This window comes from Brachionichthys hirsutus, chromosome 22 (genome assembly GCF_040956055.1).
Source record: "Brachionichthys hirsutus isolate HB-005 chromosome 22, CSIRO-AGI_Bhir_v1, whole genome shotgun sequence".
Taxonomy (NCBI): Eukaryota; Metazoa; Chordata; class Actinopteri; order Lophiiformes; family Brachionichthyidae; genus Brachionichthys; species Brachionichthys hirsutus.
In genome coordinates this window covers 2,233,610-2,260,496 of record NC_090918.1, presented here as the reverse complement: position 1 = coordinate 2,260,496, position 26,887 = coordinate 2,233,610, and the positions used below count along the sequence as shown (strand labels likewise).

The window sequence follows — 26,887 nt, the reverse complement described above, 5'->3', positions numbered from 1 at the left end:
GTCTCTCATCAGGACCGCGGGGATGTGATGCTCCGACACAACAACAACAACAACAACAACAACAACAACAACAACAACAAGGCTGCAGAGCAACTTCATGCAACGTGGTTTTTGGATCGCTCCAAACTGGGAGGGGCGTGGGGGGGGGGGGGAGTAAATTAGTTAAGTGGGTGTTGGAGTGTGTTTTTCTTTTTCTTTTTCTTTTTTTGGTGTTTCCCATATGTCTCGAAAGCAGGGCGACCATGACTACAACCTCCGGAGTATGAGCAACCTGACGGGCGAGCGCTGGAGGAGAGCGAAGGATGGAGGAGAGCGGAGTCTCATCAAGGCGCCCTCCAGCGCCAGCATCAGCGGCCAGGGCGCGTCCTCCGCGGCGGCGGAGCCCTCCTCTTCCACCGGGGACCTGGAGAGGGCTGCCCGCAAGCAGTTCCAGCAGGACGTCACGCCCGGCTTCGTCTACGTCCTGGCGGCGTTCTCCGCCCTGGGGGGGTTCTTGTTCGGGTACGACACCGGGGTGATCTCCGGGGCGATGCTCCTGCTGAAGAGGCAGCTGCACCTGAGCGCGCTGTGGCAGGAGGTGCTCATCTCGAGCACCGTGGCCACGGCCGCCCTGTCGGCGCTGCTGGGCGGCTTCCTCAACGGGCTCTTCGGGCGCAGGGTGTGCATCCTGCTGGCCAGCTTCTTCTTCGCCGTCGGCGGGATCGTGCTGAGCGCCGCGCCGGGGAAAGAGGCGCTCCTGGCGGGGAGGCTCGTCGTTGGAGTTGGGCTTGGTGAGACGTGTGTTTTCAGTCCGTCTCAAACAAGCTGGCTACATTCATTGGAGTGTTTGTGTGTGTGTGTGTGTGTGTGTGTGTGTGTGTGTGTTTGTGTGTGTGTGTGTGTGTTTGTGTGTTTAGGTGTGTGCGTGTGTGGGTGTGTGTGTGTGTGTGTGTGTGTGTGTTTTCAGTCCGTCTCGAACAAGCTGGTTACATTCATTGGAGTGTGTGTGTGTGTGTGCGTGTGTGCGTGTGTGTGCGTGTGTGTGTGTGTGTGTGTGCGTGTGTGCGTGTGTGTGCGTGGGGGGGGGGGGGGTAGTAGCACAAAACTGGAAAATGATCTCACTCCCCTGGCAGCAATAATAATTATTTATTATGACTTCTTTATTGATTTCTGCTTGAACATTTGCCCTCCATCAGAGAGGTCAGAGGTCACCCTGAGGCTGTTGGCGTGCTGCCGCCTGTCCTCTTCCTGCCTTAAGGCTCCATGTTTGTAATTACTCACAGCTTCTAATTACACAGCCTCGGCCCTCTGTTTCACTTTGCTGTCTTTATTGCTGTGATCACTGTACTGTTATTATCAGGTTCCGTTGGGTACCATTAAGGAAAACAAATTCCAAAGACAAAAGAGAACACCCCCCCCCCCCCCCAAGGGTGAAGGGACTAATCAAACAGCAAACTTGAGAATCGATGGCCTTCCCATACTCCTCCATCAGCCATGAATATTTTCCCCTGCTGCTTTCCCTCCTCTCTTCAATCATCCCTCTATCTTTCTTTTCAGCCCTCTGCATGCTATTACATGTGATGTGCCTTTTGATCAGAATTCAATGTACCCCAAATTATTTATAGCCGCTGCTGCTCCTGATGAATCACCACCTCTGTGGAAAGGGCCGTTAAAATGAGCTTTCCACATACATGACGTCAGTCCACCGTCTTCTTTAAGAGGACTAAGAGCTCCGCCTACAGATAGACGGAGGACTGGAAGACCTCTGTATAGGACAGCAGAGCAGGCTGGACCTTTTACTATAGTTGTGTATAGTGAAGAGTTCTGTAACTCTTTTTTTAGACTAAGGATTCTCCGGGTAATTAATTCTGGTTCCTGTCATGTGATACATCAATCAGTCTTAATCTAATTATGAAAATGATGAAAATCCATTTTTTTCCCCTTAACATAAATGAATCAAACGACTATTCATGGGCTGAGACTGCTCCAGATCCCCTGTGTGCAAACACCAGAGAAAAACTTTATTAGCTATTCCTTTGACTACAAAACACATTTCAGTGGTTCAGACACACATCACTGAGCGCTTCTCTCTCATTGTTCCGAAACGTTCTCCAAACCTATTTCCTCTGCAATCATTTACCGCGAGTCCAAACAATGGCCCGACCGATATTGACTCATGGCAGACTCAGTTAATTACAACAAACTGGTCCCACCTTTTTCTTTTTTTTTGGAACAACATAAAATAGACAGATGGATTGCTATAAATCGAATAATTATTTTTGCAGTTATTAAGAAAACTAATTTTTCTTGCAGCTTCACAATGACCTTTTGTGTTGTTGCACCAGGTGAACAACTTGCTCTAAGTTTGGAGTTAATGCAAAACACAACATTTATATGTTTCAAACTAGAGGGAAGTGGAAATATTGAATTTCTGTGCTATTTTTTCTGAACTTTTTATTAAAGAAAAACACACACATATTTCATGTGAGCTCCTTTTGATAACCAATGTACAGTACTAGTTTTCACCTCCTTTCACTGAGCCTCACCTGAAAGGATACAGGGTCCTTCTGGGGGGAGGCCCACATCCCACTTTGAAAGCTTTGATGATGTCATCATTGTGAAAGTATTTTATAATTATGGATTTAAAAAAAGAAGAAGACAATATTCTCAAAATTCTGAAAATCAATTGTTTAGGGTTAATGTCATTGGTAATTTAATTAAATTATTTTGAACTAAAAAAAATCCTTTTAAATTCATCTACTTGAGTTCTGTGTTAGTTTGATCATTGTTTGTTCCTCAGTTAATTTTTCAGAAAAAAATAATTATGGGAACAATCAACAGATTACAATTCAAATAATTGTACCGTAAATGAAATGTTGCCAATTCAACGCAAATAATTCAATTCAAATCCTTTCATTTTTTACTTCTATTGCACCAGATCAAATCATAATTATCTCAAGGCACTTTACAGGCGTAAATAAGAATTCATTGTCCTCCTTTGAATAAGCTGTGCTTTTTTTAATTTATTTTTTATTGCTTTTGTAAATGTTGAAGTGCAAAGAGTTTCACAACTTCCTCAATAACAACTTTACTATAGAGATGATCAGCACAAATTCAGACAATAATGACTGTTGGTTGTTTATTCAGAGTTATCAAACCGTTTCTAACAAATAGAGAGAAAGGAGTAGAATAGAAACTGCTGCAGCTTCGCAACATTTAAACACAGGAAAAACAGCTTGCTTCAGCTGTTATAGAGCACAGCTCGCCCCCCCCAGAGACGTTAATAAGACATGATGTTTCATTGTATGCAATTATTTCAGTCATGCCTTCAGCCTCACGACTTCAACATGACTGACAGCTGTCAGCCAGTTTCTTCTTGCTTTTGGATTGAAATGGAAGAAGCTGCTTGTTAAAGCAGGAAGGGCCCCTGCACCACTGACACTGCTCTCCTTCTGCTCCTACCCAGAAGCCTCTGGTTTGTCAGCTCCCGGCTGCTTGAGCTGACCTTTGCTTGTTTGCGTGTGATATGAGCCAATGCTAGCCATGTAAAAAAAAACACAATGTTTGAACAAGCAAGGCTTTAAAACGTGTCTTCGTACCACGTGTTTAAATCACATTTATCGGCCATACATACATTTGATGAGCAAGCATCAACCGATATATTGGCCTTTCTGGCATATATACTTGTTCTAATCATTGGTGTGGCGGCACTTGTTTAGCAAACAGTTGTTCTTCTGCTCATCCGGCAGATAAGCAGGAACATTAGCATTCATTTGGAGGCTGTAGTTCTGGCAGCCTGATGAATGTAAGTCCAATATTCACTTTGTTTTTTTGTCTCCACCGGCTCCTGAGGGAAATAACTGGCTGCTAAACTCATGAATGCTCCACCATGTCCTCTAGCTTAGCCACTATCTTGTTGTCTGTCTTCTGTTTAATGCTGAGCATTTCAATGCTGTCCGTTTTTTTTGCGCCGTAACTTTGACTGGAGAAAGTTGGACAAAACAAAAACAAAGTAATGTTTTCTGAAACCAAAACATTGAGCTGAAAGACAATAGAAAGGACATAAAGGTTCTTTGTGTGTTACGTTTGGTGGCAGTTCGATTTCAAGGCCCAAAAAGCAGCATCAGATGCTTTTTTTTTTTGTGAAATCTTCTCTGACACCTTCAGTCTTCATTAGACATGATCCATCGCCTCACACAATCGCACACATTGGAAAAAAAGACATGTTCTTCTAAATTATCCAGTAATCAGGAAATCAGAGTTTTGTCTATATAACCTACAGATGAAGACCCCCCCCCACTGCAACACCATTTCAGTCTTACCTTGAGGCTTGATAATTAATACTTAGTCTGACTCCTCCTGACTATGTGTAACAAGGTGTTTGCTTTAAATGTGAAACCACATCACTATTTTTTAATTTCCAGTCCCAGATTGTTCTTGCTCTTCAATTTGCATTTCAACAAACAAATCTGTTTTTGCAAAATGTGTCATGAAATTAGACACTTTCAGCGAATTGAATTAAGGAAGGCGACAAACTATCCTGCTTTTATTACAGAATTTAATGGCCTCTCACACCACTTATCTATTGAAAATGAACAACAGCTTTCTTTTGCTCTTGCTGCATTTTCAAGGATCTCCCAATAGCCTCTATTTAGCGTCCTCGGTCAGAGAGAGAGAGAGAGAGAGAGAGAGAGAGCATGACTGGGAGCTATCCATGGTGCTGAAAGGAGATCCCAGTCACCAGAGAGGCAGCAAAAGAGTTTGAAAGAGTTCCTTGCTGCAGCAAGAGGAGAATCTTTGCTTGTTTTCAGTCCCTTTCAGATGAAGCCACCCGCAATAAGCTATTGTAGTTATCGTTCATGCTAACTCTCACCACATCTGTTGCACAAATGATAGAAAAAATAGAACTCTGAATATGAAATATGAATCTGCTTTTTCAGGCCTTCCAAATTCCAAATGATTGAAATGCTTTTCTTTGACTTTCAACAGAAGCAGATATTTAGCCTCATGGATAAACTAATATTTGTTAACTTCATGGGGGGGGGGGCTATTCGGGGCTTTTGGGCAGACAGTTGGCTAATCAGGCTAGCTGTTCGGTGAGCCAGCTGGATACCTGCCCACATATATGGCATAATAAATATATGATGTTTTACGGCTTGGTGGTGAAGTGGGTGGCGCTGTCACCTCACAGCAAGAAGGTTACGGGTTCAATTCCTGTTTGTGTGGAGTTTGCACGGTCTGCGTGGGTTTTCTTTTTTTCTCCGGGTGGGGTTCCTCCCACCTCCAAAAACATGCAGCTGAGGTCAATTGATCATTCCAAGCTTGGAGAGGCTGATAAATGTTGAAGATCCACTCTAGAGACTCTTTCTGATGGTGGGTTGTCCTTTTATACTGGTATGTAATGGTATTAGCTTGAATGGGCTCCCACATGGTTTCCACCTGCACCTGCGAGTCAAATGGAAATGATCCAATCGTAATAACAACAATATCAGGTGCAGCATATGGGCTGTCTGGCGTGGCGGTGAGAAGCTGGTGGAGCGAATGGAGTCAGCAGTGCAGGGAGGTCTCAGGCTGCGGGAGGTGAATACTCATTGAGGCATTAGCATGAGGCTCTTTCGGACTTGTCTGCAAGATCTGTGTGTGCAAGCAGGATGCCAACATGCAGTGCAAACACACACACACACACACACACACACACACACAGAAGCTAATGGATAAAAAGGTAGCAAAAACCAATTTCCATGAAATCGGCCTGCTGTGTGGCTGCCAGCTCAAATCTTAAATTCAAACTTTACACTTATTATTTAAGCCTTTTCAAACATGCCGCGTTGAATTCCACAGTATGTTCTATCATATTTTGTTTGACAGTAGAAAGTCCACTCACCAAAAAATTGATGTGCCTTTCATCCCGAGGCCCTCCAGAGCTGCCTAGTTTCCAAGGAGATGATAGAGTTGACCTGAATTTCAGTTGTGTGATTGCGGGTAGTTCTATTTGGGGGGGTGGATCTCTCCTATGTAGAATAGATCAACAAATTAGCCACAGGATATTTTTTTAAAAAGGCCAGATTGTAATTAGAATCCTTCTGATGGTTCCACGGATACCGAATATGATTCCTAACCTACAGATAACCTGCAGTATTTCTGAAATTGCTTATGAAGGGATTCAATTTTCCCGAGCAGACAGCCTTCATGGCCAAGAGCAGCTGATTCAATTTGAGCGGCGATCTGGATCTCATATTTCCATCATTAGATGCTCATCTTTTTTTTTTTTTTTTTTTACTATAATGAAGACAAAGGACTTGCCTCAAAAAGTTCAAGGTATGTTTGCCCGATCAAGGAAAATGCCAGAGACAAGACTTGCTGTCTCCGCCTGAGACTCGAGGGCAGGCCTCTAAACCATGACTGTCGACTTCTTCCATAGACAAGGAGTGCACTCCTTCAAGAACCGCTGATGGCGGTGATCTCCTCACTCACAACACGCCCCGCCCCTTTGTAGACTGAAACTCGACCTTTTCGGTCTAGTTTCTCAATTCCCTTTGCACACAAAGTTTCCACAGTGTGGTGCCTGCCCAGAGACAAGCACGGCTGTTCTCCCAGATAGTGGTTGTCATAGCAACAGGCAGCCACGTCGCCATGGCGGCCGTCGAGGGCAGGGCAGCAGGAAAGGGTGGAGTGGGGATGGTAGAAGGCAGTGGCAGACTATTAATAGAACTTATCAGGAGCCAGCTGCAGAAAGCTCATCAGCGACATCCTGTGTGTGTGTGTGTGTGTGTGTGTGTGTGTGTGTGTGTGTGTGTGTGTGTGTGTGTGTGTATAGGTGTGTGTGTGTGTGTGTGTGTGTGTGTAAATGAATGGTTTCCAGAAATCAGAGTAGTGCAGGCCCATTACTGAGATCAGCTGTATAATTTATGTATCTTTAGTTCTTCCCATACTTACATGATGTCATAGTTGAAGATGATGATGTCCAAAGGTCAAAGGTCAAAGTTATTTGTTTGTGGCAATAAAGATTATTAAACTCATTGTGAAGAGTGGTAAAATTGTAAAACACTGATGGCCAACAGATTGGTGACACTGAATTGCCCGTAGGTGTGAGTGTGTGTGTGGCTGGTTGTCTGTCTCTGTGTTGCCCTGCGATGAACTGGCGGCTTGTCCAGGGTGTCCCCTGCCTCTCGCCCATTGACTGCTGGGATTGGCTCCAGCTTGGCCTGCGACCCGATAGCGGAATAAGCGGTTAGAAGATGGAATGGAATGATGGCCAACATGGTTGGAATTGAGTTATTTTCCAGATCACAACAGAAAGTCATCTCAAGGCACTTTACAGGAGTAGCAGGGAAAGACAGAAACCAACTTAACCCATAAGAGCAAGAACTTTGGCAACGGAGGCAAGGAAAAACTTCCCTTTAACAGGCAGAAACTTTGGACAGAACCTAAGGCTCATGGTGGGCGGCCAGCTGTTGGAGCGGCTGGGTTGAGAGAGAGAGAGAGAGAGAGAGAGAGAGAGAGAGAACGACAACAGTTGTTAAGTGTAACAAAGCATTGATGGTGAAGATGCTAAAATGTTCTGTGGAGCAGAAACTGCAGGTCAGGTCATAATCATAATTATGATTCCAAATTTTTTGCGTGAGAAAATCATTTGGGCCTGATTTTGCTTAAATAGGCCTTGATAAGATAATCTGTAGTGCATTTCTTCACACGCCTGTTTTGCCGGCATCTGTCTGTCTGTTAGCAACAAAATGTAAATGTAAATTCTGGATACATTTTTGGTTAACATTGCAGTAAATGGAGCTTTAAAATTTGTTCCTCAATATCTCGGCTGCTTATTGACCGATGTTTTGTGGAATTTGACTGAGGCGCTTGGTGGAGGTCTGCGCTCTCCGAATGCTTTCCTATTTGAGACTTGTTTAGCCGACGATCTTTTATTAAATGATCCAAATAATATCAGCCGCCTGAACTCCCTGATGGCTTCCAGAGGTTTCCACTAAACATCTCCTCCCCCCCCTTTGCAGGTATCGCCTCTATGACGGTGCCAGTCTACATCGCTGAGGCTTCTCCACCCCACCTCAGGGGGCAGCTGGTAACCGTTAACACCCTCTTCATTGCCGGTGGACAGTTCACTGCCAGCCTCGTCGACGGAGCGTTCAGCTACCTGCAGCACGATGGATGGAGGTCGGACTCAGGCAGAAACACGTCACATGTACAGATTTGTTAAAGCAAAAAATACATTTTTTTTTATATGTCTGTATAAATTTCTACGACTGTAAGGATTTCCATCTCCGGCTCAGACCCTCATTCCAAATGTCAGCACGTGCGCAGGTAGCCGGGACGCACTGAGGCTGAATCCCACCGTGGATTATCTCTCGTCGTTCCCGTCCTCCGCCTGTTCTGCTTCACGCTGACGCACTCAATGCAGCTTGTCAGCGATGTGAGAATCTGTCGATAAGAGCTATGGTTCTGATGAAGATGGGGGGGGGGGGGGGGTTGGTGTGATTCTTTCATGATAATGGCTTTTCCTAGACACAAGTTGTCCGGTTGTCTGAGAAAAAGCCTCAGCAAACCAAAACCTTATCACTGCTAGTCTTCTTTCTCTTCTGTTTGAGCTTTTTATTTTATTTTCTATTCAACACTCATCTCAGAATGACAACCGAGTATATCCACGGTTTTATGTGGGCGAGGTTAAACTGTATGTCAACGCAGCATCTGCTCTGGAGTTCAGAGTTCAGGTTGTTGTTATTTTTATAGATCAAAAGAATGTCTGACCTTTTAAAATGCCTTATTATAGTGTGTCAGCCAAACACACGCACCGTTGCTCTCTCTCGGTTTAATAACTGCTGTAGTACTTCACATGTATAAGCACACTTATTATTGAGCCGTTAGGGTTCTGAAAGGAATACAAATATCACGCATGACAAAACAAAGAAGCACGTATTTTTGTTTCTGTGATCATCATTTGATCCCCCCCCCCCCCCCCTCTCCAGGTACATGCTGGGTCTCTCGGTGCTCCCTGCTGTGCTGCAGTTCATTGGATTCCTTTTCCTGCCGGAGAGTCCTCGCTGGCTGGTCCATCGCGGGCTGACCCAGAAGGCTCGCCGCGTCCTCAGCCAGATCCGGGGCAACCAGAACATAGATGAGGAGTACGACAGCATCAAGAACAGCATCGACGAAGAGGAAAGCGGAGGAGGTAATGGAGGACAAAAGAGGGTGCAACAGCTTTTAGGTGCTGTAGTGTTTAACAATGGGGGGGGGATACTGCAGTTTATGAGGTGGAACAAAACAAAATCATCATTATTATTATTTTTTGAAAGATGATAATGCTTCTGAGACATCTTCCTGTCAAGGCTGTCGGGGAAAAGTCCTACAGGTCAGAGGTCATCTTACCTGCAGTCGATGGCCTTCTCTAAAGGTGGGATGTACAGCACTGTGGGAACTGAGTGGTTCTGGAGGCACGTTCAGGTACTGGATAATGATCAGGCTCACATCAGTAACACCTAACAGCGGAAAGCGATGCAACTCTGAGCCTTAATGGCAGCGACAAGTCATTCAGCTGCTCTGCTGCATTCAGCGAACTCGCACGCCGACGATAACGGCCTGCCAACAAATGATGCATCTTTTTTTTTTCTTGATTGTCTCCTAAATGGTTTCCTCGTAGAGCTATTTTTGCCTTAGTGAAGATTACTCTGCATCCAGAAATACGAAAGCACATCCTGTCTGCACAAGAGCGATGTTTCCTCCTGCAGAAGCGAGATCTGTCAGAGCGTTCATGAGCATGAGGTGCACACAGAATCCTTTGGTGTACGCCATCTCGATAATCTTTACCGCTTCTGATTTAAAAGGCAACACACTGAAGTTTGTGTTTGGGGAAACACAACTTCATCTGAATTCAGGCTGTTGGTAAAAAAAAAAAAATGAAACTAAACAGAGGAGGAGAAGAAGAAGAAGGAAACTGCTCTCTTACTCATCAGTAATTGTGTCAGCTGACCTTTGCTTGACCTCAAGGATGTTGCTACTGGGGTGACTTTATAAGCTAAAACACCACTTGTAAAGTCTCCAGTCTGAGCCTTCGACGCTTAACCTTATATTCTGTCTGAACTTTTTTATATAGGGCAGCTGAGAGGTGTTCTTGGGTCGGTGTATTTAATGTGGCACTAAAAATTCATAGCACAACTCTGTGGTGTTTCCTTCATGCTGCCTTCTCATCATGGAGGATATTTCAATGCCACGCATGAGTATTGCAGCAATTATAAGAGGCAACCTTTTAGGTAGTTGAGGCCTCCTCACAGTCACCACGTTGAAAATGTCAGTCTCTCTCCAATCTATCCAGACTAATTAAACATAGATGACGTACATGAATAAAGTGTGTGAAAATCAAAGTGACACTCGTATTTGGGATGGGGGGTCGAGGTTAAAGGGAAGGAGAGTTACTTAACAAGCAAGAGAGGAAAATAGAGTCAAGAAAACAGAAAGAACAGCAAAATAAAGAGGAGGATGAGGGTCGAAGAGGAAGAGGAAGAGGAGAGGGGAGAAAATTGGATCGTGTGTTCGCTCGGCCTGCAGTGAAGAGAACGCTGTAGTTCACGCACGCATCAACATCACACACCCGGACTCATGTACAAAAACACTAACACAGACGGAGCAGCCTCCGTCTCGTGGGGCGCAGTGTGTGTCCATCAGTGTCCTTTTCATTTCAGCGTCTGTCTTCACAGTAAATCATCAGTTCGTGGGGGAACCGGGCCTCAGAAGGAAATCCCCTGTGGCTGCTGCCTTGTTAGCTCGTAGCCCGTGGGCCGCTCGCTGGTACGCTGTGAAATGTAAGCAATGTTCAGGAGTGCTGTTGTCTCACTTGATGTGGTCTTCAGAGCTTTGCTTTAATTCTGCTTAGCTCGGCAGAAAATCTGTAATCTGTCTGTGAATTGAGGATTTACTGTGTATTGATCAGGGCTATAAACTATCGTTGCTTATGTAAGGCATATTTAATAGTTTTTTAAGTGTCTCTACCTAATGTTTGATTTATTTAACCCAAAGTTTAAAACCATTTGATAATTGTGAGCCAAATGTAATTGTTTTATATTTTTTTTAATCAAAAGTACTAAATTTATGTATTTATTTATTTGAAAGGATAAAACCCCTTGAGATGAAACCATCTCGTTTTCAAGAGGGTTTTCAAGAGGGTCCTCAATCAATGCATTATCTAAGGCATTTGAAAATACACATAGTACATATTACATAGTATTACTTAACTTTAAAAGCATGTTTTCTGACCCATTTATGTAGAAACCAGTATTTTCATGTTTGCATAGATAGCAAGAAAAGAAAAAACACAACACAAAAAACAACAACGACACACTTTGAAGAAACTGACTAAATAAAAAACCCTGGGCCAGGCCTCAGTCTTCCATTAAGATTACATAAAGATGCTATTCTATAATCTGGGATAACTAGTAAAAGAACTTACCAAATGGTTATCGATGACTAATTAAAACTCCTTTGCAGAGATGAAAAGGTTTTTGAAATTTAAATTAAATCTAACCCATCACTCAAAATTATTTGACCCGTTTCATTTTATCTTTCGGCTGCACAGAATCTACGTCCAACCTTTCTAGTTCTGTCGCCCAAATGTACTGAATGTATTTTTTTCATTAGCACACAAGTTCACGCCCTCCATCTAAAGATCCCGTGCAGCGCTGCGTGTTGAAAACCTGCTCGCCATTTGGCGTTCATGAATCTTTGAATGTGTGACCACCATCTGTGATACATCATTTCTTGACTCCACTGCTAGTAAGTTTGCAATTTACATGCTGCCCTACAAGTTGGAGAGCAGCTGCCGCCGAGTAAGCAGACACAGATGGAGGGAGAGAATTAACAAGTGTGTGTGTGTGGGGGGGGGGGTTGTTGCCAAGTCTCCTGATTGGCTGAGTCAATGTCAGGTGAACTCAGATGTGCTCCTGATTGATTGAGGAGCAGGATTCTCTTGTTGATAGCAGAGTTAATTTTGTAACACCTCCTTTCAGGTAAAGATGGAGAAGTTAAATGCATCTTTTTTGGTGACGCTTGCTGTGGCGCTGAAGAGGCGGTTAAATTCGCTTAGAGGTCAGGATGAAGGATGTCAGGTCGGCAATGCCGAAGGGTCAGAGAGTTTATTAGAAGCACTCGGTAGGTCGATTCTTACTTTATTAGATTTAATGGCACCTTCCTTCACTTCACAGATGTTGGGAGGTTTTCTTCTGGGATACATCATGGGGTCCCTGTCATTCTCTCCATGTTGCAGAGCTCCAGCACCAAACGGAAGCAGTATCAGTAGTAGAAGCCGCCGTGCTTCACTGTAGGGAGGATGCTTCATTCATCCCCCTCGGGACATAGGGGGCCTCTGCAAAGATCGGGACCAGGATAGTGAGCTGTCCTTTAACTGGTTAGCCTGTTAGCACCAAAGATAACAAGCTCACTGACTGGCAGCAGGAGAGAAAGCAAGAAAATAAGGACAGAGATAATACACAGTTTTCCTGATTTAATTCATATTTGTGTCAAACATAAAACAGTTAAAGGCAAAGGCTGTGATGTGAGTGAAAAGAATAAAAGGTGTTCCGTTTTGTCTTTGCTGCCCTTTGGAGTACTCATTAAATCTGCTGCAGCTGAGGATGCTCCTCGGAGGGTTCGTCTTCACATCCCATAATTTGCATGTTTCCCTTCAAGATTCTTTGGTTTGAAATGCTGCACTGTGATTGGCCTTACTAATTGGTGGTCAGCAGCTTAAGACTGCTCCAAAGATGAACCTATAGCCGTGCGGTACTGTGTGTGAGTGTGTGTGTGTGTGTGTTCTATTCTCACCTGGATAAAGCAAAGGCACACCGTGCCCTTTTTGCTGACATGTCAGTGTTTCCATGGAAACAACACTTCTCACTTCCCTTTTCCTCACACCTCATCTTTAACAGTGATTATAGTTTGTATAATCATCTTATTCAATCTCTCCCTCTCTCTCCATGTTTGTCTCTCTGTTTCACTCACACACACACACACACACGCACACACACACACACACACACTTCCAAAGGTGTAAAAGGCCCAGCAGTCAAAAAGCTGCTAATGACATATTTTTATAGAATAGAAACCGTAGAACGTGCCAATATCACGAGACAACCGTCTAGTTAATTTTATGTGCCCTGCAGTTTTCACAAGTGTGTCTCAGAATAATCTCCCACCTCGCTGGAATCAAATGCTTTGCTGAATAAAAACAGACTCTTCATTTTGTTTTATAGATTCCACAGTAACACCATTAAAGGCAACTCAGTCATGTTATGACGACTCCATAGCACAGGATGAAGGCAGATCCAAAAGAGTTCATTTCCCAAAAGAATAAAGACTTAGACATGGATTTGTATTTAAACATCTAATATAAACAATATGAAAACCTTGAATACCCTCGTCTTCTTTTTAAACATGATTTAAAGTGTGACGACGACCTGTTGATGACAGCCTCGAGTCAATGAGCTCTGATTACAATCTTTTCTGCTCCAGAGTTGCCGTTGAAGAGAAAGTGAAGGGAAAAGTGCCAATTATGATGGTGACGCGATACTTTCTCAATATAGCAAGGCAATTCTGTCAGCCATTATGTTGCCATTCTTCATCCTGCACCGCATTGATTTCTTTGGAGGGCTTCATAACACACTCAGACATAACCTAGGAAGAGCAAAGGTCATGCCTTGACACGGAGCAGCGGAGACGGTGTGAAGTTACAGGAAATGCTTTTATTCTTTTTAACAGAAATCTGGATTAGAGCAACGCCAACAAAAGCCTGTATTTTATCCAACTTTGGGGCAACAATTTGTTCTATATCATGAAAGGGACCCTTTTAAAGCCCATCCATTACCCGTCTCATCAGCGTGAAACTCTTTAGTGTGTGAAAGCGAGATGTCATCTTCCTCATCACAGTTAGGTTGAGACACAGCTCGTTAAGCAAGGAATCTATCAGAGCTCATGAACCGCAAGAATGAACCAAAACAATGAGCTGAAAGACTCAAAAATGTTTTTGCAAAGCTGAAGGGATTGTTGGAGTCGGACATTGCATCTCCAGGGATCTGTGGCCGAGCTCTTATACCAGGGGTGGGCAAACTTTTTGACTCGCGGGCCACAATAGGTTCTAAAATTTGACAGAGGGGCCGGACCAAGCACAGATGGATGGAGTATTTCTGGGAGCTAATATAAATGACACATGAAAGCTATAGCATTAAAGGATTTGGCCTTTTACAGGCAGCATTACAGGGAAAAGGTCAAATGAATGAGGCTTAATTATAATGCAATTTTATTTAATGATATAATTTGGACAAGTTTGACGGGCCGGATTAAAAAGACCAACGGGCCGCATATGGCCCCCGGGCCTGGGTTTGCCCATGCCTGTCTTATACATAGTTCATGTTCCATAAAAAGCAACTTTTATGTTGCTTATTTAAAGGAAAAGAGATATGAATGAAGTGTCCCAGCGTCAGGCTTCTTTATTTTTTTGCATTCATTTACCAACTAAAATCACTGCACCACTCATTTTTGCCAGACTAACAGGCGCAGCAAGCAATCAAGATGAGTCGCTATGATGTTATGAATAATTACAGTTTCATTTGGAAACTCTGAAGTTGCAGTTCAGACACGCTTAAAGTGCGGCGACTTGGCAACCGTAACATCAGTCAAGGTGCATGGAAATAAATTAGACTTTTATTTATGTACTCGTGTATCAGTTAAAAAAAAAAAAGATTTCCCCCTGCAACTATGTATGGCACAATCCAATCTCCACTTTAACATTTGCATTTGGCTCGTGATTGTTTTCAACCAGGGCGGCTCGGTGGCGCAGTGGTAAGCACTGTTGCCTCACAGCGAGATGGTTGCAGGTTCGTCTCCGGCTTGTGGCCATTCTGTGAGGAGTTTGCATGTTCTCCCCGTGTCTGCGTGGGTTCTCTCCGGGTTCTCCGGCTTCCTCCCACCCCCAAAAACATGCAGCCTAGGCTGATTGGTGACACTAAATTGTCCGTAGGTGTGAGTGTGTGTGTGGCTGGTTGTCTGTCTCTGTGTTGCCCTGCGATGAACTGGCGGCTTGTCCGGGGTGTACCCTGCCTCTCGCCCATTGACTGCTGGGATTGGCTCCAGCTTGGCCCGCGACCCGATAGCGGAATAAGCGGTGAGAAAATGAAAAATGAAAAAAATGATTGTTTTCAACCATCTGCTTTGCAGGTCATTGAACGCGACACCGGGTGAGCTCTCCACAAAGGCGCGTTGCATTTGGGGTCCTGCGGTGCTTCTCTAAATTATTAATTTTATGGCACTATAATTGCTACTTATTCAAACGAGCACACAGGCATAGACACACCTGAGACATTTTATGAGGGAGTTTGAGAATCCACCGCCATTGCAGTCCTGATTCCTAATTCTCCTGCTGATCATTGATAATTCAGGATATTTGAACACTTTATGAAACTGCACTGCTGCTTTTGGGTCTGTTTGACTCCACAAAGAAATCCCAGTGAAACCAGGGCTTCATACTTAAGAGAAAAGGTGTGTGAAGTCACGAAAGGGCGCCATCTTCATTATTCTGAATTATAGATAATGATCTGTAAAATCTTTTTTTTTTTTTTCGAGGTTTCCTTATCAGTTTAAATGAATGAATGTCACAAAAGGTCGGCAGAACAAAAGGTTGAGACTCCTTAAGCTGGCTTTGCTGCTCTGCGCTCAATAAAAAAAAAAATCACGACAGCTTTCTGCTCAACTGCTTTTCACTCCAACATTTTCCTCCACCCCTTATGCAACCCAAAAAAATTGACTCAATGACAAATTTGTCCTGAAGGGTAGTGCAAGTGTGAACAAATATTTTCAATGCAAGAAAATTGGAGATAAGCTGTTCGCACCCTTGTTGTCATTACTTTGAAAAACATTACGAAGAGGGTAAGAAAGTGAAACCAAATTCCCAACTGGGAATTTTTCTCTGAAGGCAGAAACAGCAGAGGATCCAGAGCAAGTCGTGCTATGTCTGATGAAAGCAAAGAGAGGAGGTTTGGGAATTATCTATCCCTTTATTCTGGTAATGAACTTCTGTCGTCCTCCCTAATCCAAAAACAAAGGCACGAACTCTTGCCTCATGTTATCCAATAATCTCATTATTTTCCATGTCAGTCCTCTGCTGCATCATTTTTAAATGTTGGTGATAATCCAGAAGAGATCATGAATTCTGGATCACTTTGAAACTTTCATTAACATTGCAGTCAACGAAGCTTTAAGATGTGTTCCTCAATATCTCAGTTGATTATTGACCGATGTTTATGGAATTTGACACAGTCATGTAGGGTGGGGGCCTCGATCCTACCACCAAATTTCATCCGGATGGGATCGGGAATGCGAATACTGTCGTGATCCGACTTTTCCCATTTACTTATAAATGGGTGGATTCAATGCATATAATCTTGTAAAATATCCATTGAATCCACTCACCAAGCATCACAGTCATGAAGGGGTCCGATTAGAAATATCATGCAATGAATGAGGTGAGGAAAATATATGACATTTTAACATTAAACCCCCTTGTGAGGGTTGCTATGGTGACGTTTGCTGCCGGTTGATTTCTGCCCCTGCACAGCTGCGGAGGCATCGTTGAACTGAACGAGACGCACTTGTTGCACGTCTCACCTGATCAGCTCCTGCCTCTCTGTTCTATCATTACTTTCAGGTTCTCTTGTTCATGTGTCGTCCTGTATCCCCTAGTTCTATCTTTAATACCTGAGGAAACAGATCCGGTTGAAATCGGGGTAAGTTTTCACAATAATACAATTTTCTTTTTAGATGCTTTCAATAATATCTCTCTGATTGCATCCACAGAGCAGGTTCTCTTTTTGCTGGCCTACCAAGATGCTGTGGAATTAAATAATAATTATATCAACGTGAAACCAATTGCTAAAGGTTTGTTTTCATTAAGGAATCTAAAAATCTAGATAACATAAAGGACAACATTATAGGTTTTGTGTAAATCACATTATAAGGAGACTGAGATGACTGGAGTGATTTTCTAGTTTTAAGATGGAGAATATGGTAAACCAACCTATCCCTGTCTGCTAATTCAATAAATGTAAGAAATAAATTTGAGACTAGAATAATGTGAAGTCTATTGTTTTAGCCTTTTAATGTATTAATCTTCATCTCTTGGTCACTCTGACGTGCTGCAGCTTTCTTCTGAAGATGCAGTTCTAGGGGATCCTGTTTCCACATTTAATGTCCGCAGTGCACATCTGACTCACCTGGAGGAAACGTAATGCAATTAAAATTGGCTCGTGGAATTGCTTTGCTTTGGGTACGGAGGCCACAGTGTTCCTGGGGTGAAATTAACAAGCACAATAGTTGTTGCGACTCAGACGCTCCATAATAGGGACCATCTGTTGTCGTTTGCGTGCGTATAATCCAAAGAGGTTTCAAACAGAGGAATGAGAAATTATAATCATTCGGATAAGTGTGTTTACGTTTGCTGATTGCCTCTTTAACCTACTATTATTTTTGTATATGCCTCTTTGTGTGGGTGGGGGTGTGTGTGTGTGTGTGTGAGGCCCTTGTCATTTGCATGAGGAAAGGTGTGCAGCTGTGAAATCATAAATCTCAATAACTCAGAAGACGGATTACCAGCAGACTTCAAAATGGCACTAGAGATTTTATTACACTATTACACACAGATGGGGATGAATAGATGGATGATGTTAGTGTTTGTGTGTCTCACACGTTTGTGAAGGCACCAATGATCAATGATCATTACCTTGAATTCCCCCCCCCCCCCCCCCCCCATGAGGCCTGCACAGTTGCAGTGTTTGGCAAAGTCTCCTTGGACTCTGAAGCCTTTACGCATTTAGAGGCGTTCATTTCCTGAGCTTAGACGAAACGTAATTAAGCCAAGGCAGCAGCAAAGATCCCCTCCTCGTTTTGTGCGAGCTGGGTGCTGCAAAATAGCAAATAATTAGGGTTTAATCACAAGCGTGCCGCGAGAATGCTCCATCTATACTGATGCAAGTGCAGGAAACGGACAGTGTGCAAATCAGCAAAAGGGGAAATCGGCAATGCTCCAGGATTGGAGATAGAATTTATTTTTAATTGCCCTGATTAAATGGTAAAAGGTGCTTTCCCACCTTTGCGGTGCTCAAAGTGCTTAACAATTAGGCCTCGCATTCACCCATTCACACACACACACACACATTCACACTGCAGTGGGCGACTGCTGCCGTGCAAGGTGCTGCCAGACCCACTGCCAGCAATGTGGGGTTCAGTGTCTTGCCCAAGGACACTTTTACATGCGGACAGTCAGAGCTGGGATTTGAACCACTGACTTACCGATTGACTTACTGATTTATTACCTAACTTAAGTGTTTCTTAATGAGTTTTTGTTCTCAGCTGCTTGATTTAAGTCTCCTTAAAAACAGCAATGATGTTTTTTTTCTAACTATGCTTCCGAGTGGGTTATAATGGATGCATGCCATGTTTCTGCTTCGGAATGTAATTGTTATTCTCTGAATATGACATAATGTGGAGTGTAAAATAAGCTGGCATCGATCATTAAATCTAGTAGAATGAGCTATGGCTGCGCAGTCAAAATGGGGAAATGAGCAAAATGTTTCTGCACAATTCTGCTCATAGTGAGCCCAGCAGAGAACTTCCATTCAAAAGGTGATATTTTTAGGATTAATGACTTTAGCTGGAAAAAAAATCCAAGTAGGAAAGGAAAATTAAACTGAATCTAACTTGTTCAGTAGATTCAGATTGTCCTTTAAGAAAATGTGCAATGAAACAGATAATGAACAATCTATAGGCTACTGGAGTTTCTAACTCTCCAAAACGTGTGTCAGCAGTCTTAAAAGTGAGGAGCCTCAGTGACCGAGTTGCAGAATAAACGGGGAGGAAAAGCAACAGTGACAAAAACGGAACAAAAGGGCATCTTTCCACTCCTCTCTTCCCATTCAAGCAGCTTAACTATTAATAATTGAAGGAGGAGAGTGCGATGACGGATCTATCGTGAATCTCCCCCTGTGCCTGCATGGAGAGATGGATAGTGAAAGCCCTCCTTTCACTTTCTCCAGAACAACCTTTACTTTGGAGGAACAGGCAGGCGAGTTCCCCATTTAAAAATGCAAGGATGAGTTTGTCTCTCTTAAGATGTTGGCTCAGGTTGCAGATTGTCTTTTGTCACACCTTTTCCCTGCTTTGCTACCTGTAAAAGGCCAAATCCTTTCATGTGATGGCTTTTACATGTCATTTATATTGGCTCAGAAAACTCTCCATCCATCTGTTCCCAGTCCGGCTCCGCTGTCAAATTTTAGAACCAATTATGGCCCTTGAGTCAAAACGTTGTGTGAACTAATATAAATTACATGTAAAAGTTATTACATGAAAGGATTTGGCCTTTTTAAAGGTAGCGTTACAGGGAAAAAGTAAAAGCATTTGTAATAAAGCCCTTTCGATTTATTTATTTACTTGTCTATTGGTTTTGCATGTCAACATAACCCTACGAGCAGAATGCATGCTGGCATTGTACGTTTCAATCTTTATCAAAAGACTTTGAAAATGTATGATGTCATTAATATATGTTAGTACTGGCTGGGATAGCTTCACATTTGACGCAAGTACCTGGCTTTCACAATCACAAGCACACAGATATCAGATTCTAACTACACGAGCATGTAGAAACTCCTGACATCTCATGAAAAAAAACTTTATTCTGCCCTGTCTTGTCGTTAAAAGATGTCCAATTGGCGGACAGAGCACACAGGAAAAAGTAGTACGAAGCCTTTTGTGTCTCTGGAGGGAAGTGCTTGTTTTATTTATTACTTTTTCCTTTATTGTTCTGCAGCACTGGCACTAAAAGAGGAAGAGGGGGGGGTAGCATGTTGTGTGTTTTGGAATTACACGCTGGAATACAGGGCTGGCATGAAGGACAAATGAGAAGAGCCTGATGACTAGAGATCTGGTGAGCTGTGATTTGAAGCAGACAGGTGATGAGATGGTCAGTCACAGGTGTGAAAAAAGGAAATAACAGGAACACAAATGATCAAAATAACTTGACCTAAATACCAACCCCAAACACCAGTCCAGACGAGCTAACTAATGGAACAAACTGTTATTTCACATCAATGCGGCTAACAATAGTTTATATGTGCCATGTTAGTGCTGTTTAAATACACTGTTAGAGACTAAGCAGTGCCCTACGAAGCTAAATGGGAAACTACTATTACTACTTTACAAACAACTTCCAAATTTCTTGATTTAAAATGATAACATTTGTAATTATCTTTTGAATTTATAATGATTGTATGTATCCATGGTTCCTAAGCAATTTCTTTGCAATTGAGTGAATTGTGCAGAGCTAATTTTTGTTCTCTTTACCAGTAATCCCGACCTTCTGTTCCTTACCATTTAGGTACCATTAGGAAGTGAAGGAGAGGAAAGTGCAGAAGAGAAAGGGATAATTAGAGATGGGAAAAGGGACTGGAGGAGGGTGGCAGGTTGTCTGTTCAGAATTCAGTCCTTGATTGCAGCCACTTACCGATAACTGGATGAACAGAAAGCTATTCTTGACTTCATAGGCTTCTATCTTTATAATTCCTTCTGTGTTTCCATCGGTAACCTGATTTGTTTTTTCTGTTTCCTTGATTGGCCAGCTTTCTGTACGCTTGTTCCCGGTTGATACTGTAAATTCTGCTTTAACTCTAACTCTAACTCAGCCCATCAGACCAAATTGATCAAAAACATAATTTACAATAGAAGATATAATGGAATGTGTATCAGTGGAAATTAACGTTGAGAAATCCAAAAAATAGAATTGTAAGCTGTGTGTACAGAACCCCGGGAACAAATATTGATATATTCAAGGACAAATTACTAGAAATGTACAACTCAATCAGTAATAAAATTGAGTTTGTCTGTGGAGATTTAAACATAGATCTTTTGAATATGTTCATGTAAAATAAAGCAAGTACCGGTACCCTTTAATATAAGATTAAAATTCTGTCAGAATTGAAAACTGAAACAAAATTAAAAAATTAAAAAAATGTATTGATCCTTTCAAAATATGGGGAACAGTAATCCTAAATCCTTGCCAGATTCCATCTGATTCTTTGCTCCTCCTGTCCTGCTTTCATACGAGGGTTGCAGGTTGAAATGTAAAAGAACCATCTGGCGAGACTTGCTATCCTAATAGCTACTCTAATTGGCTGTGTGGGTTGTCACAAATGGAGGCTGGGGTATTTCCCGAAAGCAAGTAGCTGAGGAGTGGCAGTAATTGGAGAGACCTTCAGTTTAATATCAAAGAGATGAAAGGAAGAGGAAGGGAGACCTTGCTCTCATTAAAAAAAAACATATATCCTCGTCTTTCTGTGCTCTCTATCCAGACAAACGTATCATGATCTCAAGGAATGCTGTGGTATGAATGCTAATAAGCAGCGAAATCCATGGGAATCCGTAGGGATGACGATCGAGGATGATCACAGGCTGCACGATCGGCTTTATGGAGGAAACGAGTCACGGATTTGCATCGATGCCGTTGCATATGGCTTCGTGTGGTTTGCCTGTCATTCTTCCTCAACGATAACTGATAGGCCGTTTTAGCGTTTGTTCATTTGTGCATTTTTGGAATATTGACACGTAATGGTTGCTCGTTCTGTTCGAGTGCATCCCTGTGTTTGTTGCTCGGCGGCTTGTTTTTCACTGCCTTTCTTATTTTTCACTTTATCGGATTAAATCACAGCTGCGTCGTGTTCAACTGAGGAAACGAGGATTGAGTCAAACGTTTGTGCACATAGATGAGGCCGCACGTGCAAGAAAAATTGGCAAATGCCTCTATTGTTAACCCAGAGAAAATACGTTGTGCCTCTATGATGTGTGTTTCCATGCTTTTGTGTGTGTGGTATATTTGACTTCATGCAGCCACAAGATCTCCCCTCCTGTTGATGGCTAACTCTCATGAATCCTGATTTCTCTGCCGGCTAATGAGATAACAAACCCGTGCTCTGCTCTCCAGGGATCAGACAATCGCATTGGACCCGGTGCCGCCATGGCAATGGCTCAGACGATAATCCATTTTGCTCTTCACTATGAGGTTCAAATTAAAGCTCGACTTTGAGACATACAGTACTGGTATCTTATATTTAGGACCCATTTCTAGCAGGCTCCTATATGTGTTTGTGATTATTTTTTTTTCACCCTGGACAAGCCACCAGTTCATCACAAGGGCCCCAGAAGCATTCTGGAGTTTGAATAAAAAGTTTTCATTTCTGATCATTGATCACAATAAAACGGAGGAATTTTCCACACATACACAGATATGAAGATGTGAATGCATATCTTGATAACGGGCCAACTAGAATTTTGTCTTCATAGCATGTTGTGTGTGTGGGGGGGGGGATTACATGTGCTCACGCACCCTTGTGTTAAGGTATGTTTGTATATTCTTGTTTGGATCCATCGGCTTGCTATTTTTATATGTGTATTTGTTGCACGTGTGTGTGTGTGTGTGTGCCTATTTATCTGATCTTTCGACTGTGTGTGTTTCCCTCGTCTTCCCACAGCTTCATGCCTGTCTAGTCGCTCTCTCATCCCAATAACTCTTCCCTTCCCGAAGGATCTGCTTTTGTCTGCGTATGTTCGAGATCACAGTCTGTTGCTGAGCCAAGAGGGACTCCACAAGCGTCCAAAACATGGCTGTCGAAAAATATTGTTTTCATCACAAACTGAGATTCCCCACCATTGGAGAAAGAGCAGAAAGGCAGTGACTGTGATAATTGGATGGATAACTTTCTCTTTCAAGACTTAAGGGGGGGAATGATAGGGAGGTCAAAGTGACGCGGTAAAATCCCCGGCGCTGCCTGGAGTGTCTCGTGTGCAGAAATGTCAGGGGGACGTTGCTGTCACAGAGATGTGAACGTATTCTCGGTCGTATCGGTTCCATCTTCCATCCCATGCAGAAGCGGGTCAAGCTGTTGGTTCCAACGCCAATCAGGTGTCGCGTCACACAGGGTGTGTTTTTATTGGGGGGGGGGGGGGTATGCTTTTGTGGAATTGAACTCTTTTATTGCCTTTCACAGTAAAAGTCATGATGAGTTTGAAATTAACTTCCGCTGTGCCTCTGCTGGTGTCTCCAGATGGCCCCGTTATCTGGCGGATGCTCGCCTACCCCCCAACCCGGCGAGCCCTCCTCGTGGGCTGTGGTCTCCAGATGTTCCAGCAGCTCTCAGGAATTAACACGGTCATGTGAGTGAAAGCATCCACCATGATGACTTTACCTCAGTCACTCTGCACACACACACACCTGCATTCTCCTCCTCAGTGTGGCCATGGCAACAGATGTTTTTTTTTGAAGCCTGTGTAGAATCTGTCATTCACACCATTTGTATTTATCATTAAACGGACAAATAAGCTGCACAAAACCCACTCCTGAAGTTAATATGCTTTCATTTGATGTAATCCCTAAGCTACTCCTCATTAAAAAAAAGTACTTTTTCCCCAAGCTACTCCTCATAAAAAAAAAAGTACTTTTTTTTTATGAGTAGATTGGGGACACTCCAGCAAAACTCATGCAATAAGTACAAAGGTTAAAAAAACAATGCAAGTGAATAAGAGATGAGCTAAAGTATAGGACTACAACAGGCTACAAATAAAACGTAATCAAACTGGAGTCTCCTCAGATTAGATGATGATCCATGAGATGAAAAGTTAAAGTGTCGGGCGGGGGTTATATTTCTTTCTTTCACGGGGGGGGGGGTTCAAATCATTGATGATGATGACTGATGTATTAAATCACAGAACACGCCGTCACGCTTCATGATGCGTCACACGGCGTGGATCAGCAGCGTCATCGCATCACTGCCCACTCGCAGGTGTGGCGACGCCCACCTCTCCTCTTTCACTCGTTTTATCTCTCCATCCGAGGAGGTCGTGTCGTATGTCTCCGTCTCACCTCTCCTTCGAGATGAACTACATTGCGGCCCCTGTAAACAATCTGAGGATATGTGTTGTTGCTTAGCAACTGTCTAAGGCGAGAGCTAATAGGATAAGCGTGCGGCTTTGTTTGTATCCGAGTCCGCACACAGGCGGGGTTAATGACTGAAATGGGTGCGTGTGTGTGTGTGTGTGTGTGTGTGTGTGTGAGTGTGTGTGTGTGTGTGTGAGAGTGTGTGCTTATGTCAATAGGTGCTTGTGTTTGGAGTATGAACATTTGCATTTGTGTGTTTGCTCCTTGAGATCTGATTGGACAGACAGGTGAGGAGAGTGTCGTGGTTGCATCTGGTCTTTCTGGTTTTATTGTGCGTTTTTTTTTTCCCCCTCTTTAGTAGCTAAATTATCAACACGTACCCTGCATTAGCATCTTATTAGCCCCTACCCTTGTTTCTTTTGTTCCCACCAGCCAATTATCTCTTTGACCTCATCCCCCGTCATCTTAGCTCATGTGTCGGCACCGTTTCCCGTTCAGTCTCTGAGCTGTCAGCTCAGTTTGCCTGCAGCTCTACCAAAGTTAATTTTATATTCAGTAAACAGCTTTTAATGTTGTATCTTGCACGCCGCCTGCTCCCATCTCTTTTGGACAGGAAGAGGCTGGGAGCTGTGGTTGGCACAGGTGGTCACAAATCTAATCTGCATCTGCATTCATCTTCATCTCACGCAAACAGTCTGAACAGCAGAGAGGATAAAGTACATCCAACACTGCTCTGCTCTCCCTGACCTGTCTCTATAGCATTTATAAAAAGGGTCTGTTAGTTTATCTCAAATATGTTGTCAGCAGTGGCAGAGCATTTAAATGTGTGTCTGGACTACAAATTGAAATCTGATTGTCCTTTAATTACCAAAAATACTCACTGTGGTTTCATGTGGTGGCGATTAAATCCATCACAGCTGGCAATAGCGACCGTATCCTGTTGGTGATCACTATTTGACCGATATTTTATTCCTTCTGTATTGTAGCATTTCTCTTCCCCTCATATAAATCTACACCAGATGTCGCAGTGATGTCAGAGCCGACACACCTAACACGGTGTCTGCAGTGATTTCTTTTGGGGACAAAGATATCCAGTCACCTTGAAGGTGAACTTGGGATGTTTCATAAAGTTTTGCATCGTTAAAGCGCTTTACCGTATTTGTTTTAAAGCTCACAGGACCAACTCAGTCAAGATAACAGGCAAATGCAATTTGATTATAATTGCACTCTCGAGAGCAGGGATCTCAAACTCGTGGCCCCAAGGATGATAATTTGTGGCCGCAGGACAATATGAAAGTTTATGGTTTTATGACTTCTTCTTTTTTTTATTATTATTCAATGAATGAATATCAAGAATTTGTTTTTTTAGTTTTTGGTTGTTATAAATGCTGGAAAGAGGGTAATAATTATTTGGGGGAAGTAAGATATGCTTGTTATGGGCGAGAGGTTAAGTCTGGATTCATCTTTCTTTATTTGTGGAAGACCTGATATGGCCCGACCTCACACAGACTTTGACTCCACTTGCATAACAAATGTACGGTTGACAAATGATCAAATATATACATATTTTGTGTCCACAGAACACAAACTGAAGAATAATATACCGGTCACACACTTAATACTGTTTTGTTGTTGCTGTTGTTTTACAGCAGATTGATTTTAAGTCAGATCTCAACACATTTGTCTGGCGATGTGAAAACCACCACAGACACACACACACACAGAAAAATACAAATCTCGATTGTCAGAGATTTCTGCTTGATGAGAAATACTTTTGTCAATACTACATCCCTCAGGAACCAGACACATCTGGTTTTTTGTTTGCTCAATTTGTCTTTCTGCACACATGACTTTGTGTCCCTGACCGTACGTCTACTGATTACAAAGATGGATTGGAACATTCTGGGATGGCACTTCTCCATTTTTCTACTTCACTAGCCGTCTAGCCGTCTCGCTTGTTCAGCCATGACAGCAGGAAATAGAGAAACAACAGAGGGTCAAATTAGATACATTAGCCATTGGATCATTTTGACTTAATTAGCAACATAATCTAGCATGTAAATGTCACTGCAACCTGGTGTGTGTGTCAGAGGGATGTGTTGACATAGCATCGGAGGAAATAAAATGGAGAGATTAAATGAGCAGGAGAGGAAAGAGGGAAAAGGTAGAAAGGAAGATGAGGGCAAAAGGAGCGATGACATTGATGATGAGGAGGAGGAGGAAGGTGTAGCAGGTGAGTCGACCCAGACATGATCAGAGTGTACTGGTCCAGATGGAACAGTCACTAATTAGAAAAAAGAAAAACCCAAAGACGAATGAGACCAAAGCATATGTCAGTAAACGATAGCAGAAAATTCCAGGTTGTATTTTCCATGCTAACTACTGCAATTTAAATTCTTACTGATGTTGCATGCAAATTCCTGACGAGTGTAAATTTAGATTTTTCAGAGGTTAGCCACTTGTTTGTTTCATATCACCTTATCATAGCTAACATCGTTAACCAAATGACATTAGTAAATGTCTGCTTTTCCAGGTTCAGTGGCTTTATAAGAATATCAAGCCAATCAGAAACAAGGTAGAGGGTGTTGGAAATGAAATCCTAATCCCACCACAGCCCCTCCTCACACAGTGCGTTCACTCCTTTGTCTATATCCTAATAAAGTCACATATAATCTAGAGTGACGCGGTAAAATCCCCGGCGCTGCCTGTGTGCAAAAATTTCAGGGGGGCATTGCTGTCACAGAGGTGTGAACGTATTCTAGGTCGTACCAGTTCCATCTTTCAACTACTAAAGGCAGAATACGGGAATGGAACGTGGCTTGGAGCGTTTTATGTATCGCATCCTCCCTTTTTATATTGAGAACAAAGTTTTTCACACAAGTACGTTGCATGCTGTGTAATGTCTTGTCAGTGGGCAGTTGGATGTTTTGTCGTTGACACAGCAGT

General features: G+C 42.9%; 1 protein-coding gene across 1 annotated transcript in view; it reads left to right on the top strand.

Moving 5' to 3' along the window:
- The first annotated feature begins 220 nt into the window (after positions 1 to 220).
- LOC137910855 (proton myo-inositol cotransporter-like) overlaps positions 221 to 26,887 on the top strand; it is a 36,033-nt gene continuing 9,366 nt past the window's right edge. Inside the window, exons 1-4 of the mRNA XM_068755271.1 lie at positions 221 to 770; positions 7,986 to 8,145; positions 8,955 to 9,157; positions 23,112 to 23,220. Coding sequence (XP_068611372.1) covers positions 221 to 770; positions 7,986 to 8,145; positions 8,955 to 9,157; positions 23,112 to 23,220 — 1,022 coding nt within the window. The remainder of the gene's footprint in view (positions 771 to 7,985; positions 8,146 to 8,954; positions 9,158 to 23,111; positions 23,221 to 26,887) is intronic.